Source organism: Mus musculus, chromosome 11 (assembly GCF_000001635.26).
Source record: "Mus musculus strain C57BL/6J chromosome 11, GRCm38.p6 C57BL/6J".
NCBI classification, from domain to species: domain Eukaryota; kingdom Metazoa; phylum Chordata; class Mammalia; order Rodentia; family Muridae; genus Mus; species Mus musculus.
The window spans coordinates 121,177,593-121,195,245 of NC_000077.6; the positions used below are offsets into that span (position 1 = coordinate 121,177,593).

The following is a 17,653-nucleotide window of genomic DNA, read 5'->3' on the forward strand; positions in this document are numbered from 1 at the left end:
GGGTTAGCTGTTACTCGGGTAACAGGCTCCTTCCTTGATTTACTCTCAGACAAAAGGATTAAAACATCAGCAGGTTGAGACTCGGGATAATTCATAAGGCACATTGAGCAGCAGCAATGGCCTGAAGTGGGAGAGATGAACACACCCTCCACCCGGCCTAGGAGTGCCTTCTCTGACAGGACATGGTACTCAGGACCTGACCTAGCTGGTCACGTGAGTACTGGGTCCTCGATGCCGTGGTCCGGGTTGCAGGTGAAAGCGATGGTGATGGCGTAGCGGGTGCCCCAGAGGACTTTCTCCACTCGGTGCAGGTTCTCAGAGCCTGAGGTAAAGAATGAGACTCGACCTGGAGAGAGAGAAGAGAGGTGATCTCTAGGTCACACTGGCAGGAGGGACACAGCAATAAACACAGCAGTGCTGGACAAGGTGGAGAAACCCTGATGAGGATCGAGAGAACCAAACCAGCAGCTCTGGGTGCGTAACGGGGGATACAGGGTACTCCTAATCTTCCTGCCTACGGGGGAGACTCTGTGGTGGGGAGGACAGAGGCTTGCTGATGGCCTTCTAGATCTGACAGGTGGGAAATAAAAAAAATAATCACAGGGGCCGGAGAAATGGTTCAGCAGTTCAGAGCGCTGGCTGCCCTTCCAGAGTCTCCTGGGTAAGATTGACAGCATCCATGTGGCAGCTCACGGATGGCTCTAACTCCAGCCCTACGGAATCTGACACCCTTTCTGACTTCCGTAGGCATGGTTTACAGACATACATGCTGACAAAACATCCATACGTGGGAAACAGAAATAAAAATTTAAAAGTAAAAGAGTCAATCATGGATGGATGATAACAATGTCCTAGCAATCCAAAGAAGGATGTCAAATTAGATGTGATGTGAAGACAGAGACAGCCCCTCCCTGCAGCTTCAGGGACGCTCCTGGTGAGATGCCCTGGACTGCCCCTCCCTGCAGCTTCAGGGACGCTCCTGGTGAGATGCCCTGGTCTGCGGAGTCCAAGAGAATGTGTACTTGTTTGAACATCTAACTGGCCTGTATGTATGTTTACTGTTTAAGTGCTTACTGCTCAGTGCTGCTGCTCAGCTTCATGAACTTCCTAGGAACACTGGAAGGGTCTAACTAACTAACTAGCTAACATGTAGCTAACTAACTAACATGCAGCTAACTAACTAAGCTAACTAACTAACATCTACCTAACTAGCATGCCACTGGGCTCACATGCCCTATGGCGGTACTGTTCCCCTTCTGGCCACCACATTTCTTCCTCCTGGGACTTGCCTCTAACCCTTCAAACAAAGAGAAAAATCCATCTGACCTGTGCCATATCCTGCTGAAAGGCTTACACAGCCCAGAGAAAGCAGAGCAGAGAAACCAAGTGTGAAGAGCCTTGGGCCCTTCCTTCCGCAGTACCCAGGAAGTACTGTGTATGAAGGACCAGGCTTTCCAGGGTAAGTAGAGGCACCACTTTCTGAGTTAATGTGTTTCTAAGGGCATTTAGTCTCTCTTTGTCAATTAACCGTGAGATGTAGAAACAAACAGCCTAACCCAGTGCACAGTAGGGCCCATGGAGAGGGCATCTGAGACCCTTAGCCCCAGTACACAGTAGGGCCCCATAGAGGGGGCATCTGTGACCCTTAGGCCCAGTGCACAGTAGGCCCATAGAGGGGGCATCTGAGACCCTTAGCCCTAGTGCACAGTAGGGCCCATGGACGGGGCATCTGAGACCCTAAGCCCCCTTGGCTGTCTGCCCTCCCTGCTCCTCCTTAATGACAGACACACTTCTGTGTGGCAATGTTCAGTGAGAGTGGAGTCCTCACAGGTCCTGACGTGCCTGCACATCTTACACACAGCCGAAGGATGGAGGACAACGGTGGATCTTGAGCTCGGCATGATAGGGACCCATATGCTAACTATCAGGTTCAGATGAGAGTCACATCGGGATTTAAAAAAAAGACTGGACGAATCAATGATCAAACTTTGCCCTCATGGAATACAAATTTTTGGCTTTATATTCCAAACCATAGAAAACTCCAAGGCAAAAAAAAAATTATAAATTAATATTTCTACACACCACAATCAAGTTGATAAAACAAGATTGCTGAAAACCTTGAAAACAGCGGGATAGAACAACATATACAAGACAGAGCAGCTGGATCTGAGATAAAAAAGTGATAATTTGCTCAGGTGTCCCACACCCTTAGCCCTTTAACTTGGGCAGCAAAGACAGGTAGATCTCTGTGTTCTAGGCCAGCCAGGGCTACATCATGAGACCTTGACTTTAAAAAGAGAAAAATGAAAAGGACATTTTACCCCATTTCTTCCCAGCCTCTCTGTCTCTTCCATGCTTCTTGTGATGCCGAGATACATGAGCACAACAGGCACGTAGGAGCTGGCTTTGCAAGAAGCTCCCACTCCTCACCTGGACCCGTGGGTAACTAAAGGCAGATGGACGTCGGGCAGCTCTGCCTCCATGTTGTGTCAGACTCTTGCTTGACTGTGTGGGCAGGTCAAGCACCGAGGGCTACCATTGCTACCCGACCACCCCATGGCTACCCTCACTACCCGATCACCCCATGCCCTTAGGCTAACAGCACAGAAGCCTGCAGTTGCCTCTTATTGCTCGAGTCTTGCAGGACTCCATCCCCCAGATGAGGACCCTCATCCCTATAGGTGAGAGTGCAATCTGTGGGTTAAAACAATTTCCTACCACTCTGGAGAACCAGCCTGGGGAATATGATTAACCAAACTTCACCTTGTCCAAGATGGCTTAATTATGCACACCTCTTACCTTCTGAGCAAGAAAGCTCATGTGAGTGCCTCAAAGAAGAACTTGAGGTCAATAATCTCATTATTTACTGGGGTTAAAACCCTCCTCCCTGCTTTAAAAAACCAAATCCCAGACATTTCACTGGGATGTGGCTCAGGTGGTGGAATGCCTGCCTAGCACTCAGGATGCCCTGGTTTGGTTTTGTCCACTCAATTAACGGGGCCTGGTGGTGCACAGCTGTAATCCTAACACTGGAAAAGGAAACAGAAACAGGAGAGTCAGTTCAAAGTCACCCTTGGCCACAGAGTGAGTGCAAGGCCAGCCTGAGGGGTTCTGAGATGTTTGAGAATCTATTTCAAAAAGAGGGTAGGATGGCTCAGCAGTTAAGAACGCTTCCGCTCCTGCAGAGGACCTGGGTACAATTTGCAGCACCCACACGGCAGGTCACAATCGTTTGTGCCTCCAGCGAATCTGGTGCCCTTTTCTGACATCTGTGGACACTGCATTCATACAGGGCACACACAACAGGAAGGCTAACACATAAAATAAAAAGAAATCGATTTTTTAAAAACATTGTAAGCACTGTGTCTAGTGGCTCATGTCTATAATCCTACAACTTTGTGAATGAGGTGAAAGGATCACAGGTCCACGGCCAGCTTCAGCAATACAGTGTGACCTGTCTCAAAATAAATAAAAAATAATAAACTTTAAAAGGAAAGGAGGGAGGGCAAGCACACAGGAAAACCCCTATCAACTCAGAATTTATTTTCTAGTGAAAATAAAATAAAATAATGAGGGGCAGCTGACAGTATGGCGCTCATTTGTAAATCTCGGCAGTCAAGAGGCTGAGGCATAGGATCTCAAGTTCCGATCCAGCCTAGGCTACAGAGTAAAACCCTGTCGCAAGCAGAACAGAACGATTAATAAACAGCAATACCCAGAGCTGTGTGTGGCTCAGGTACAGTGCCTGACTTGGATCCTTGAGAACCTGGGCTCATCCCCAGCACCACTGAGGGGCATAAAAGGTAGAGTGAGGACACTGTTAGAAACATCACCACAGCCTCCTTGCCACAGGTTGAAGGGACGGGCTGTCAGCCGGAACCCTGCACAGAGAGTAGCAGTAAGCACTGGAGACACAAAAGCTATGGAAGCTCTTGTAAATGCAAGTGTGAGGTGCCAAGTGTGGGGTGCTAGTGTGGGGTGCAAGTGTGAGGTGGAAATGTGAGGTGCATGTGTGAAGTAGAAATGTGAGGTGCAAGTGTAGGGTGCAAGTGTGAGGTGCAAGTGTGGGGTGCAAGTGTGAGGTGCAAGTGTGGGGTGCAAGTGTGAGGTGCAAGTGTGGGGTGCAAGTGTGAGGTGCAAGTGTGGGGTGCTAGTGTGGGGTGCAAGTGTGAGGTGCAAGTGTGGGGTGCAAGTGTGAGGTGCAAGTGTGGGGTGCAAGTGTGAGGTGCAAGTGTGGGGTGCAAGTGTGGGGTGCAAGTGTGAGGTGCAAGTGTGAGGTGGAAATGTGAGGTGTAAGCATGAGGTGCAAGTGTGAGGTGCAAGTGTGGGGTGCAAGTGTGGGGTGCAAGTGTGAGGTGCAAGTGTGAGGTGGAAATGTGAGGTGCATGTGTGAAGCAGAAATGTGAGGTGCAAGTGTGAGGTGCATGTGTGAAGTAGAAATGTGAGGTGCAATGTGAGGTGCAAGTGTGGGGTGCAACTGTGAGGTGCAAGTGTGAGGAGGAAATGTGAGGTGCAAGTGGGCAAGCCAAACACCTTGGTATTTTGCTTTAATTACTCCACAGTTTCAATGCAACTCAAAACAAAATTTCTGCAGAAATTAACAAGTAGAGCCTAAAATTCATTTGGAAATGAAGCAAAAAATAATTTGGCAACAAAAACAACGTTTAAAGTGAGGAACAAGGACTGCCACCACCTGTCTTCCAGATCATGGGGCTATAGTGGTGGAGACACTGCAGCAGAGAAGCACCCAGAGCCTGAAGCGGATGGACAGGGTCTACAGATCTGTGACAAGAGCTTCCAGGGTCACTTCGTGGGTAAAATGGCCTCTTCCAGAAATGATGGAGAAACATCTGGAAACCCATGCACGAGTGAGCACTGCCCTAACCTCACATCACACATCAATATTAGTTCAACATGGATCAGAAGCATGAATACAAAAGCCATAAAGTCTACATAAATAAACACAAGGAAAGCCCTTACAATCTTAGGTGGCAAATATTTCTTAGGCATTATCTTAAAGTATGAACACTAAAAGAAAAAGATCATCAAGCTGCCGGGCAGTGGTGGTGCACGCCTTTTATCCCAGCACTTGGGAGGCAGAGGCAGGCAGATTTCTGAATTCGAGGCCAGCCTGGTCTACAGAGTGAGTTCCAGGACAGCACAGTTCTCAGTCTACACAGAGAAACCCTGTCTCTAAAAAAACAAAAAACAAAAACAAAAACAAAAAATCAGCAAGCTGGACTTCTTAAGAGCTTCAGCTTCAATTTCCTTCAAGAGGAAATAAAAGCAGGTATGGCAGAGCACACCTGTCAAACCAGCTCTTGGTAGGTGCTTGGCAGAGGATCAGGAGTTCAAGGCCAGCCTCATGAGACTATCTTAAAACAAACAAACACAGAGAGATGGGTGGGAGGAAGAGGAGGACAGAGACAAGGAAGGATAGTGTAAGCCAGGGAGACAAAAAAGGTATTGAGCAGGAGCCCACGGCAATCTGGAAAGACCCTGCATACCACTATGATACCCCTAGGAGCCTGGCTCTGCCAGTCACCTGCAGTGACACTGGGCAACTGAATAACAAAGCTGGCCTCTGGGTGTCATGAACAGCAGGTTGACTTAGGCCAACCCAGAATCAAGTACAAAAGATGTAGAGTAAGTGTTCTCCAAATGTAGTATCGCTTAGAGTAAAGGCCACCTCACCCATAGCAGGGGTGCGTGCGTGTGTGTGTGTGTGTGTGTGTGTGTGTGTGTGTGTGTGTGTATGTGAACACCCTTAAATGGGCCTGTATCCCATACCCTAGGCAACCCACTACCTGTGTCTTACCAGCTCTGGGCTCCACTGTCTTGTTGGACCCTTCTTCCATGAACACAAAGCGCCCTCCACCGAAGTCCTCTAAGTAATCCGATAGGTAAAGCAGCGAAGTGTAGTCAAAAGAGCCGTAGGTCACCTGTGGGGTGGAGCATGAGGGAGCAGGTTAGACTTCTCAATTCTTAAGGGAATACGGCTCTTTTTTTAAAAAACTATATTATTACTTATGAGTATGTGTTTGTGTCCATATAAGCCATGTGTGTTACAGTGTCCAAGGAGGCCAGAAGAAGGTATAGGATCCCTTGGAACTTGCTTTATAGGTTGTTGTGAACCAGTCAATGTGGATCGCCTCTATAATATCAGCAAGTGCCCTTAACCTTTGAACCATCCCCAGAAATGAGGCTTTGGACCCAGCTCTGCTCCATGTAGCATGGACAAAACTACATGGAAGGTGGTGAATAGAAGCTGGTACAAACTGGCTCCCACCTTTGGCCATATAGCAATGTGAACAGTGTACTATCTCTAGAGAAGAGCATGCCGATTGTGGCCACCTGCAGAACCATCCCAAACTTTCTGTGAATTAAGATGGAGAGACGAGCAGGACATGGTGGCGCACGCCTTTAATCCCAGCACTAGGGAGGCAGAGACAGGCAGATTTCTGAGTTCAAGGCCAGCCTGGTCTACAGAGTGAGTTCCAGGACAGCCAGGGCTATACAGAGAAACTCTGTCTCGAAAAAAAACAAAAAAACAAAAAACAAAAACAAAAAGATGGAGAGACGGCTCAGGGGTTAAGAGCACGGACTGCTCTTCCGAAGGTCCTGAGTTAAAATCCCAACAGCCATATGGTAGGTCACAACCATCCGTAATGAGATCTGACGCCCTCTTCTGGTGCACCTGAAGACAGCTACAGTGTACTTAGACATAATAATAAATCTTTTAAAAATATTATATACACAGTATGATGTCTACTTTCAACCGTGTTTCCAGGCACTGTCGGCAGCACTGAGCACACACACCCTGCTGGACAACGGTCCCTACCTTTGCTGGCCACTGTGTCTTCCCTGACTGGACGATTGTCACAGTGACCTTTACTCCCACCCTGGTTCCTGGCACCCACGATTCTATGTTCTCTTTGGGGATGTGGCATCTCTGGGACCCTCATGGAGGCTCAGACAGTTGTCAGTGTGTGATGAACATGCTTCACTGGGTGCAGTGAAGAACTTGCTCCACTGGGTGCAGTGGTGAGCGTGCTCCACTGGGTGCAGGGGTGAGCGTGCTCCACTGGGTGCAGGGGTGAGCGTGCTCCACTGGGTGCAGGGGTGAGCGTGCTCCACTGGGTGCAGTGATGTGTGTGCTCCACTGGGTGCAGTGGTGAGTGTGCTCCACTGGGTGCAGGGGTGAGTGTGCTCCCCTGGGTGCAGGAGTGAGCGTGCTCCACTGGGTGCAGGGGTGAGTGTGCTCCACTGGGTGCAGTGATGTGTGTGCTCCACTGGGTGCAGGAGTGAGCGTGCTCCACTGGGTGCAGGGGTGAGCGTGCTCCACTGGGTGCAGGGGTGAGCGTGCTCCACTGGGTGCAGTGATGTGTGTGCTCCACTGGGTGCAGTGGTGAGCGTGCTCCACTGGGTGCAGGGGTGAGAGTGCTCCACTGAGTGCAGGGGTGATCATGCTCCCCTGGGCGCAGTGGTGAGCGTGCTCCCCTGGGTGCAGGAGTGAGCGTGCTACACTGGGTGCAGGGGTGAGTGTGCTCCACTGGGTGCAGGGGTGAGTGTGCTCCACTGGGTGCAGGGGTGAGAGTGCTACACTGGGTGCAGTGATGTGTGTGCTCCACTGGGTGCAGGGGTGATCATGCTCCCCTGGGCGCAGTGGTGAGCGTGCTCCCCTGGGTGCAGGAGTGAGCGTGCTACACTGGGTGCAGGGGTGAGTGTGCTCCACTGGGTGCAGTGATGTGCGTGCTCCACTGGGTGCAGGGGTGAGTGTGCTCCACTGGGTGTAGGGGCGAACTCCCTTGTGCTCATCCATGCTTCAGAACCTCCCATTCCCGGAGCACCCACAGCACAGAAGCTCACTCTGGGTTCCATGATACGGGTCTTGATGAGAAAGTAGCTGTGGAGGAGCACCGGGGCAGAGGGAAGCCTGCTCCCTCACTCTTTGGTTCATGTATGCTGAGTTTATGTTTCCTGAGGCCTTGGAGCCTTCTCCATAGAAGAAGGAACACTAACCCCAGAATATGGAGGTTTGTACCCAGGATCCCCACAGAGCCAGTGCTGAGGGCACAGGATGCTTCCCTTCGGTCTCATACAGTCCCACTGCAGCCCTGGAGCTCCTGGGCTGGCTCCGTACAACTGGTCTCTTCCTCTCATTCCTACTGCTCCTGCATACATCTCTACAAGAGCTCCCCACACCAGTTCTTACTTGGGCTTTGTTCTGGCGAGCCTAAACAAAGACAGGTCTCAAGAGAACAAGCAATTGAATATAGGAAAAACTTCAGCAAAGAATCTCTTAGGTTGTGTGGAAGCCTTGCCTGTCCAATAAAAAAAATGCTGTTGGCCTATTAGCTTAGGCAGGAAATAGGAGGTGGGAATTCTGGCAGGGGGAGAGGATTCTGGGATAGAGTCAGATGTGGGAGGGTGTTGATTCACCCCAACTCTGGAAGATGGGTGTATGAAACTGAGGAGAGATATTCAACCATGCGGCGGGACTTAGAATAGAATAAATGGGGTAAATGAGTTATGAACTAGGGGAAATGAGCCAGAGCTTTTGGCCTAGGCAACTATTCATAATAATTCATAATATTATTCATAATAATCCAGTTTCAGAGCTGGGGAACAAAGAGGCTAGGCAGGAAAGTCCATGGTTACAAGCAGAAACAATACTCAATAATGTATCAGAAAATACGTTTTACAGCAAAGAGGTATGAGTGTGGAAAAACCTATCACAGCGACTTGTAACACAGAATAGAGATATGTCTAACAAGAAGCACAGAATAAGCTGGGCGAGGTGATGCGTGCCTGTAATCACAGCTCGTAGAAAGCAGATGCAAAGAGATCAAGAGTTCAATGCCATCCTCGGAGACACTGCCTCAAAGAAACAAACAAAACAATGCAAACAAAACCACACACACACACACACACACACACACACACACACACACACAGAGAGAGAGAGAGAGAGAGAGAGAGAGAGAGAGAGAGATGGGCTGGAGACATGGCTCAGCGGTTAAGAGCACTGACTGCTCTTCCAGAGGTCCTGAGTTCAAATCCCAGCAACCACATGGTGGCTCACAACCATCTGTAATAAGATCTGACTCTCTTCTGGTGCATCTGAAGACAGCTACAGTGTACTTATATACATAAAATAAATAAATCTTTAAAAAGAAAACAAACCACACACACACATTGGTGTCTAGGGAGAGGGTCTGGGTAGCAATAGGGGCTATGCCAGTGTGAGAATCTGAATCTGAGTCCCTAGCAATCACATAAAATGTTGGACGTGACTGACGTATCTGAAAATGTAGAACTGTTAGGAATAGGAACAAGAGGACTTCTCAGGCTTGCTGGCTGCCAGTCTTGCTCCAGGGTGAGTGAGAGACCTTTCTTAAAGGAACAAGTAGAGAGCCATAGAACAGGGCAGCCAACATCCTCCTTTGCCCTTCACACATGAGTGTACACTATACACACACACATAGAGCACACACATAGAGCACACACATATTCACACCGGGTGTGAAAGTATATGCTATCCTGAAAAGTCCCACAACAAATGCTCTATTCTGACTTTTAGGGGCAATCGTTAGAATACACCTGCAAGGCCCACAAGATGCATTGACACAGCACTGGCAAAAAGGCAGGGCCTAGAAATCAGACAAAATTAGTTTGTTATGTGATTTGTTACCTACATAATTCACAGAACCAGAACCATCAAGACTGTTGGTTGTTGATGCAGTTGTAGCAAGCTGAGATGGGAGCTGACAAGATGGTTTGGTGGGTGAAGGCACTTGCTAGCAAGCCTGATACTGGAACCCACATGATACAAAGTGAGACCTGATTCCTTCAAGCTGTTGTCTGACCACCACACATACACCATGAGACACACACACACACACACACACACACACACACACACACACACACATGCCCCAAATAAATACAATGTAATCAGAAACAGAAAAAAAACCAGGAGGTGGATGGCTCAGTAGTTAAGAACACTACCTGATCTTCTGGAGAACCTGGGTTCAATTCCCAGCATCTATATGGTGGCTCACAGCTATTTTAAGCTCCAGTGCACCATCTTCTGGCCCTTGTGGGCACACATGTGCTGCATGGACATATATGTAGGCAAAACACCCATCCACGTGTCATAAAGTAAACATATTAGAACAGAAGAGAGAACTTAGAAACTCACATATGAATTTATGTGTAACTGGTAAATTGTGTGATTGACACCCCAGATTAGTGGGGAAACCCCAGGTGACTTTTAAAATGGTCTCTGGGCAATTGACTTTCACATGGGAAAGTGACAGATCTCTGCTATCATCAGACACCACAACATTCATTTCTCCTAGTTACAAATGTGTGGACAGCTGGAATGTAAAAAGAAAAAAATTAGTAATATTAAAATTTATAATCCCAGCACATAGGAGAAGGATCATTATAAGTTCAAGGACAGGCTGGGCTACACAGTATAGCCCAGACTAAAGAGTAAGTGTCTGAGAAACAGAAAGGAAGGGAAGAAAGGAGGGGGTGGGGGAGGGTGGTTTATAGGAGAATAGTGGGTGTGGTTGGTTGGGTTTTTGTTTTGTTTTATTTTGTTTTGTTTTGTGATTCTATTTTGGTTTGGGTTATGTTGGTTTTTGGTTTTTTGAGACAGGGTTTTTCTGCATAGCTCTGGCTATCCTGGAATTCACTTTGTAAACCAGGGTGGCCTCGAACTCATAGACGTTCATCTGCCTCTGCCTCTTGAGTGCTGGGACTAAAGGCATATGCCACTAGGAGCATGTTTTTTAAAACTTTCTTAGGCCAGTAGAATTTCTAATCTAGATTTCAGAGCAATCCCTTGTTCGTCGGTACATACATCTATACCCAAGAGACCAGTCCCTACATAGAAGATCATATCATATGCCCATGTGCTCCAAGGAGAGTGGACACAAAGGTCTGGTGTGTGAGTGAAACATGGCACAGTCATAAGTAGAATAGCCTCTACTGTTAACTAGAACATATTAAAAGCTGTGTATTAACCTAAGGTGACTGCGGCCAGTGAGAAGGGTGCTGGAAGGCCTACTAGGTAGAAGATGCTCTAGGGCCAGTAAGATGCCCCAGTGGGTAGAGGTGCTTATGTGCAAGCCTAGTGTTTGAGCTCAATTCCCTGAGCCCATGGAAAGGTGGAAGATGAGAATCAGTTTTACAGAGTTGTCTTCTGACCGCCACACATATGCCCATACCATATATACACACAAACGTGTGCGTGCACACACACATGCACACACACACACATGCAGTCACAGTAATGATACTAAATATTTTAAAAACATCATGTAAAGGATATTCAGTATCCAACTCTCTAGTTTCCTTTAGAAACAATGAAAAGGATAAGATGATGCAACAGTAAAGTTTGAGTTCAGTCCCTGAAACTTGTACAGAGACAGAAGGAAAGACCCAACTCTACAGAGTTATCTTCTGAACGCTGCACATTCACCACGGCACACACATTCCAGTAATAGTAAATTAAATTAGTTTTTTTTAAAAAGAGCACTACAGATGTAGACCTACTAATGGCAGGGTTCTATGGACGAAACCACTTACTTCAAGATCAAATTTTGCTTAATAAGATCAGTTGTTTAACAGGAAAAGAAACAACTTCAAAAAATGTGATTTTCTACAAATAACAAAACATAGTATTTTATGCCTTTGTTTTTGCATAAAAGTAGTTGGAGGGACTGGAGAGATGGCTCAGTGGTTTACAGCACTGATTGCTCTTCCAGAGGACCTGAGTTCAAATCCCAGCAACCACATGGTGGCTCACAACCATCTGTAATGGGATCTGATGCCCTCTGGTGTGTCTAAAGACAGTGACAGTGTTCTCACATAAAACAAACAAACAAACAAATAAGCATTAAAAAAAAAAAGTAGTTGGAGATCCCAGGAGGTGGTGGTGCACACCTTTGATCCCAGCACCTGGTAGGTGGATCTCTGAGTTCAAGGTTAGTCTGTTCTACAAAACAGGTTCTAGGACAGCCAGGGCTACATAGAGAAACCTTGTCTTGAAAAACCAGAGGGGGGGGGAAGTAGTTGGAGAAAAGACCCTAAAATCTGGCTGTTGTGTTGATTTGGACAAGTGAGGGATTTCTGGGAAAGGGGGTTTCTGTCTTCTTACTTCTGAACCTTGTAGGGTACATTACTATGCAACCAACCAAACATAAAATGAAGCACACTGGCTAGAAGTCATATGGCACGGAGCCCTGCAGGACACTGTGGCAGTCACCCAAATTTCCACCTAGTTCTGTTTCACTGAAGCAATTTATTTTTCCGAGACAGGGTTTCACTATGTAGCTCTGGCTGTCCTGGAACTGACTATGTAGATCAGGCTGGCCAAAGCAAACATCTAATCAGCAAAGACAAGTCTCATATGCTGTTTCGGTTCTCTGATAGACAGGTAGAATTTAGTCATGGACCACAGGGATCCTGGGAGTAATCACCGTTTGCCAGGCAGAGACAGAAACTTCACAGCTCGACAGAAACTGAAGGAAGACAGGCATGCTGGTACTAGCTTCTGATGCTAGCACCATTGTATATATGAGTGTGTGTGGGTACCGACCATGGGAGACTGCAGGTGCCCTTGGAGGCTGGAAGAGCAATTCAGTGTCAGTCTCAGCTGTTCAGAAACTTTAAGGCTAGCCTGGACTACACAAAGACCCAATCTCAAAACAAACAGACAGACAGAATTCTTCAATCTGAAAACCACACTGGATTGGATCCAGGACAGGAGAAGGCTTAGAGGAATTGAGTAGACCTGAGGGACAAAGAACTAGCAAGTGGAGCCTTGGGAACATACCTAAAGCTCTATATTCTGTCACTGAGTCCCAGGAAAAGAAGCGAACACGGATATAAAGAAATGATAGCCCCAAACTCTCCAAACACAGTAACCAAGCTCACACTCCACCACTGAGCAGTAAACAAGCACCAGGAAAATAACTTGGAAACTTTCAGAAAGCATTTAAAGCTTCACATAGAGGGGTTTGAGAGATGGCTCAGTGGTTAGGATGCTTGCTGCTCTTGTAGAAAACCTGAGTTTGGTTTCCAGCAGTATCCACATTGGGCAGCTTGCAACTACAGGTAATATAGCCCCAGGAGATGGGAAGTCCTCTTCCAGGCTCCAAGGGCACCTTCAATCTTTCATGTGTTTATACCTACACACACACACACACACACACACACACACACACACACACACAAACACACACACACAATTAAGAATAACACTTTAAAAAACTGGCCAGGTGGTGGTGGCACACACCTTTAGTCCCAGAACTCTGGAGTCCAAGTCAGTAGGATCTCTGAGTTTGAAGCTAGCCTGGTCTATAGAGCAAGTTCCAGGAAAGCCATGGCTACACAGAGAAACCCTGTTTCAAAAATACAAAACAAAACATAAACAAATAAAGACCTGCACATAGAGGATGGAGAGGTGACTCAGCAGTTAAGAGTACTGACTACTCTTCCAGAGGACCCAAATACGGTTCCCAGAACCCACATGGCAGCTAAGAACCATCTGTAACCACACTTCCAAGGAATCTGATATCTTCTTCTGACCTTCACTGGCACCAGACACACATGTGGTACATATTCACACATATAAGCAAAACACTCATATACACTTTAAAAAACTGAAAACAAAAACCAAACACTTGTACATAGAGAGGCATCACTGAGAGGCTGGGACGTAGCTCAGTGGAGTGGTGTGTTCCTAGTGTGCGTTAGAGACTGGGTTCCATCCCAGACACCGAAAGAGAAAAAAGAAAAAGAAAAAGGAACATTGGCCAAGCATGGTGATGCATGTCTGTCATACAAGCACTTGGAAGGCAGAGGCAGACAGATCTTTGTGAGTTCAAGGCTAGCCTGATCTACATAGTCAGTTTTAGGATGGATAGCCAGGGCTACATAGAGATCCTGTCTTAGAAATAAAACAAAACAAAACCACAACAACACCATCATACAGAGAGAAAGGCTGTTGCCGAGGCATGACTACAGGGGCTTGGGAATGGCTCAGCAGGTAAAGGTGTTTGCTAACAAGTCTAAAGACCTGAATTCAAGTCCTGGGACCCACATGGTGGAAGGCAAAACCAGACTCCAGCAGGTTGTCCTCCTGCTTCCACACAGGCACCATGGAATGTGCATGCACATACATATACACACTAAAAGATATTATTTAAAAAGCTTCATGAAAGACGAATTCTCCCTGTATTGTAGAGAAATATTTTTTAAAGATTTGTTTTATTTTTATTTGTGGGTACGTGCGTGCAAAAGCAGTGCTTCCGCAGAGCATTCTTACTGCGTGACACTAAGCAACTGACTTGACTTCTCTGAGCCTTAGTTCCCTCTGAAAGAACAGAGTGATACACCAGGGCTTGGTGACACACACCTTTAATCCCAGCATTTGAGAGGCAGAGACAGGTGGATCTCTCTGAGTTTGAGACTAACCTGGTCTTCATAGTGAGTTAGTTCTAGGTCAGCCAAGGCTACACAGTGAGACCTTGTCCCAAAAAAAGGAGAAAAAAAGATTGTACATGTTTTTCTTAGACTGGTTATGGTTAGTTCAGGACCTGGAGGAGCAAAGCAAGACACTGTGGGTGGGAAAGCTGGAACTCTCAAGGGAGGGTGTCACAGGTAGAGAAGGTGTGATGGTTTGCATATGCTTGACCCAGTGAGTGGTGCTACTAGAAGGTATGGCCCTGTTGGAGTAGGTGTGGCCTTGTCGGAATAGGTGTACCACTGTGGGTGTGGGTTTTAAAACCCTCATTCTAGTTGTCTGGAAATCAGTATTCTGCTAGCAGCCTTCGGATGAAGATGTGGAACTCTTAGCTCTCAGCTCTGCCTGCATCGTGCCTGCCTGGATGCTGCCATGCTCCCCCCTTGATGACAATGGACTGAACCTCTGAACCTGTAAGCCAGCCCCAAATAAATGTTGTCCTTATAAGAGTTGCCTTGGTCATAGTGTCTGTTCACAGCTGTAAAACCCTCAGTTCATATTTCTTGAAATAAGAAGCAGGAGGTTTAAGCTCCTACAAGAAGCACACCAGGTGTGGCAGGCATTTCTGCTGAGCACCTACTTGTAGGATGCTCGGAACATACTGCAGATAGCAGGTGCAATAGGGAGTTTCCAGTGCCCTGTATTGCAGGCAGAAGAGTGCATGCCTGCCACATGCAGAGCTGTTGCCAAGGGATGTCAGAGAGAACACTCACAGATCAACATTTATTTGATAAAGGTGACTAGTGAGGTGTGCCACAAAGACAGTGAGTGCTGTGTGATGTGTACGAAATTTCAATCAAATTAGAACTCTTTCCAGCCTGATGAATCATTCAATTAGCAAGTCTGGGGTAAGAGATAAGAGTAATGAGACTCCCAGGCCCAGCTGCAAACATTGAGCCACCGCCACCTCCTGTGCCATCCCCACTGCCTGCATCCTGAGTTTAAAGACAGAATCAAGTGATTGATCAGCCCTGTTGGCACTGTGGGAACAGCACAAAGCCAATTCCTCCTGAGCAAGTCCAAACCCTGCTGCTCCTGTGCCTCCACCAACCACCACCACAGTCGTTTCCTAACAAGGATGGACTGTCCGGAGGGAGCAACAAGTCCTCTAAGGTAAGCAAGCCAGTGACGCCTGGAAGAATGTTCTTGAAACGCAACAGGACACCATGCAAGACTCCTCTGTTTGTGGGTGTCTCTGCTGGTTGACCTCATGAACTGAGTGCTCCCCAATCCGGCATCCATCCTAGGCTAATACCAAAGTAACCCGAACCCTGCACGCAGGCCAACAGGGCATGACTTCAATAGTTTCTGCAGTGAAACTCAAGCCAAAGAAAGCAAACATCAAGAAATTCTGACAGGGCAAACAGTACCAGGAAATCAGGTGAGGATACAGGATCCGTGCCCTGTCCTGATGCTTAAAAACTTCAGCCCACCCTTCCATACTGCAAAGGAGCCTCCTACTCACACAGCTGCCAGTTACCAGGCTCGAAGGAAAAGGTGTGGGCAGACTATGGCACAGAAGGGGCGACATGCTACTTTCTCATAGTATCTTGGCAGCAGCTACCTGGCATCATGTTTGGCAAACTGGGAGGTGGGTAAGATCCCCCACCTGCTGTCCACAGTACAGGGGGAAGGGACCTTCACAGAGAAGGATCATGTTGGTGACTGGGTATAACTGGTCTAAGGAGCTGAGAAATCTCAGCAGGGATGAACTGACCAAGGCAAGATAACTATTTAGAAAACAGAGCCGACATGAGAGGCCAAAGGGCTCCTCACTTTCTTTGCCCTGATTTCCATTTCTCAGTAGCTGACACCCCAGGAATTTCATATTACTAATCAGGACACCTGCAAAATAACTGTACCCACTTTCCAAGAAACACAGATTGTGACTGTTAAAATGGCTAATAACACATGCCTTTGTGGTACCTGCCTACATGTGACTTACACACAAATAAGGTGTCATTTTAATAGAGTTGTTTGTCTTTTGTTGTTCTGAGACAGTATCGTGTAGCCCAGACTGGACCCAAACTCTAAATAGCTGAAGGTGATCTTGAACTCCTAGTCCTCTGCTTCTAACTCCCAAGCGCTGGGGTTACAAGTGTGAGACATCTTGCCTAGTCTGTGTGATGCTGGGGACTGAATCCAGGACCTCACACATTTTAGGCAAGTACTCTTGTCAACTCTATCTATGGGAAGACCACATGCCTAGCATAAATGTTTTATCTCTAATAGTATTTCCTTCTCCAGCAGCAAGACTGTACCTAAAATGGACTCTTCAAGAACAAAAATCTGCAACTAAGAGAAAGTATGCCAGCAGAACCTCTCCCTAATGTCTAACCCTAGCTGCAGACTGAGTGGCTCCAAAGCTCCCAAGTCACATTCACGATGAGTGCTGAGGCTCTGCCTTGTGCTCCTCTCCTAATAGCCAGACCAGCTCTCCTCTGGTGCAGCTTGTCTTCAATAAACTTTCTAACTCTACTTCCAACGCATCCTAACTTCCCTTCTGTGGAAGAGGTCAAGGACAGGAGTGGACCCTCGTGGCTATCCTGCTGCTGGTAACAAGGTCTTAGGGAGCAGATAAAGAAAAAACTAAAAACAAAAAACTGTGAGAGTGGACATCCTGTGGGGACACAGAGACCTGGGCTGGGGAAGCAATGAAAGGGACCCTCTGCTTACACAGTCCAATCAGAAAGGTTGCACATGAATTTGGGAACAAATATGACAAAGGATACCACCAGGCTAATGCTGCTCCAGCAGCCACCACACCTTCTGTTCCAGCCCTCAACACCGTGACACAAATCTATCTCCTCAATTGTATCACCTAGCTGAGAGTGCACCCAAGGACCTCAGGAAGAAGAGCTCCAAAATAGCGAACGGAAATGGAGAGCAGGTGCCTGGAGTTCCCGTCACAGACAGGAGAAAGAACCCACTCACCAGACGCTTACCTTGTCCACGTGTGCGTGCCAGTACTCATCATGAGCTGTCCGGGCTTCTGTGCTATTTATTCGCGAGAAAAATGTGGGCTTCGTCAGGTACAGCAAGGATGCACTGATGCCGAAAGCTTCCGCGATGGTGAGCTGGACCTTCTGCCGAATGTCCCTGCGGAGGACG

General features: G+C 47.4%; 1 protein-coding gene across 1 annotated transcript in view; it reads right to left on the bottom strand.

The window, feature by feature from the left end:
• The window catches only part of Ogfod3 (2-oxoglutarate and iron-dependent oxygenase domain containing 3), a 27,056-nt gene continuing 9,403 nt past the window's right edge, over positions 1–17,653 (bottom strand). Inside the window, exons 7-9 of the mRNA NM_025402.2 lie at positions 17,488–17,641; positions 5,819–5,942; positions 1–346 (exon numbers count right to left, since the gene is read on the bottom strand). Coding sequence (NP_079678.1) covers positions 210–346; positions 5,819–5,942; positions 17,488–17,641 — 415 coding nt within the window. The 3' untranslated portion in view covers positions 1–209. The remainder of the gene's footprint in view (positions 347–5,818; positions 5,943–17,487; positions 17,642–17,653) is intronic.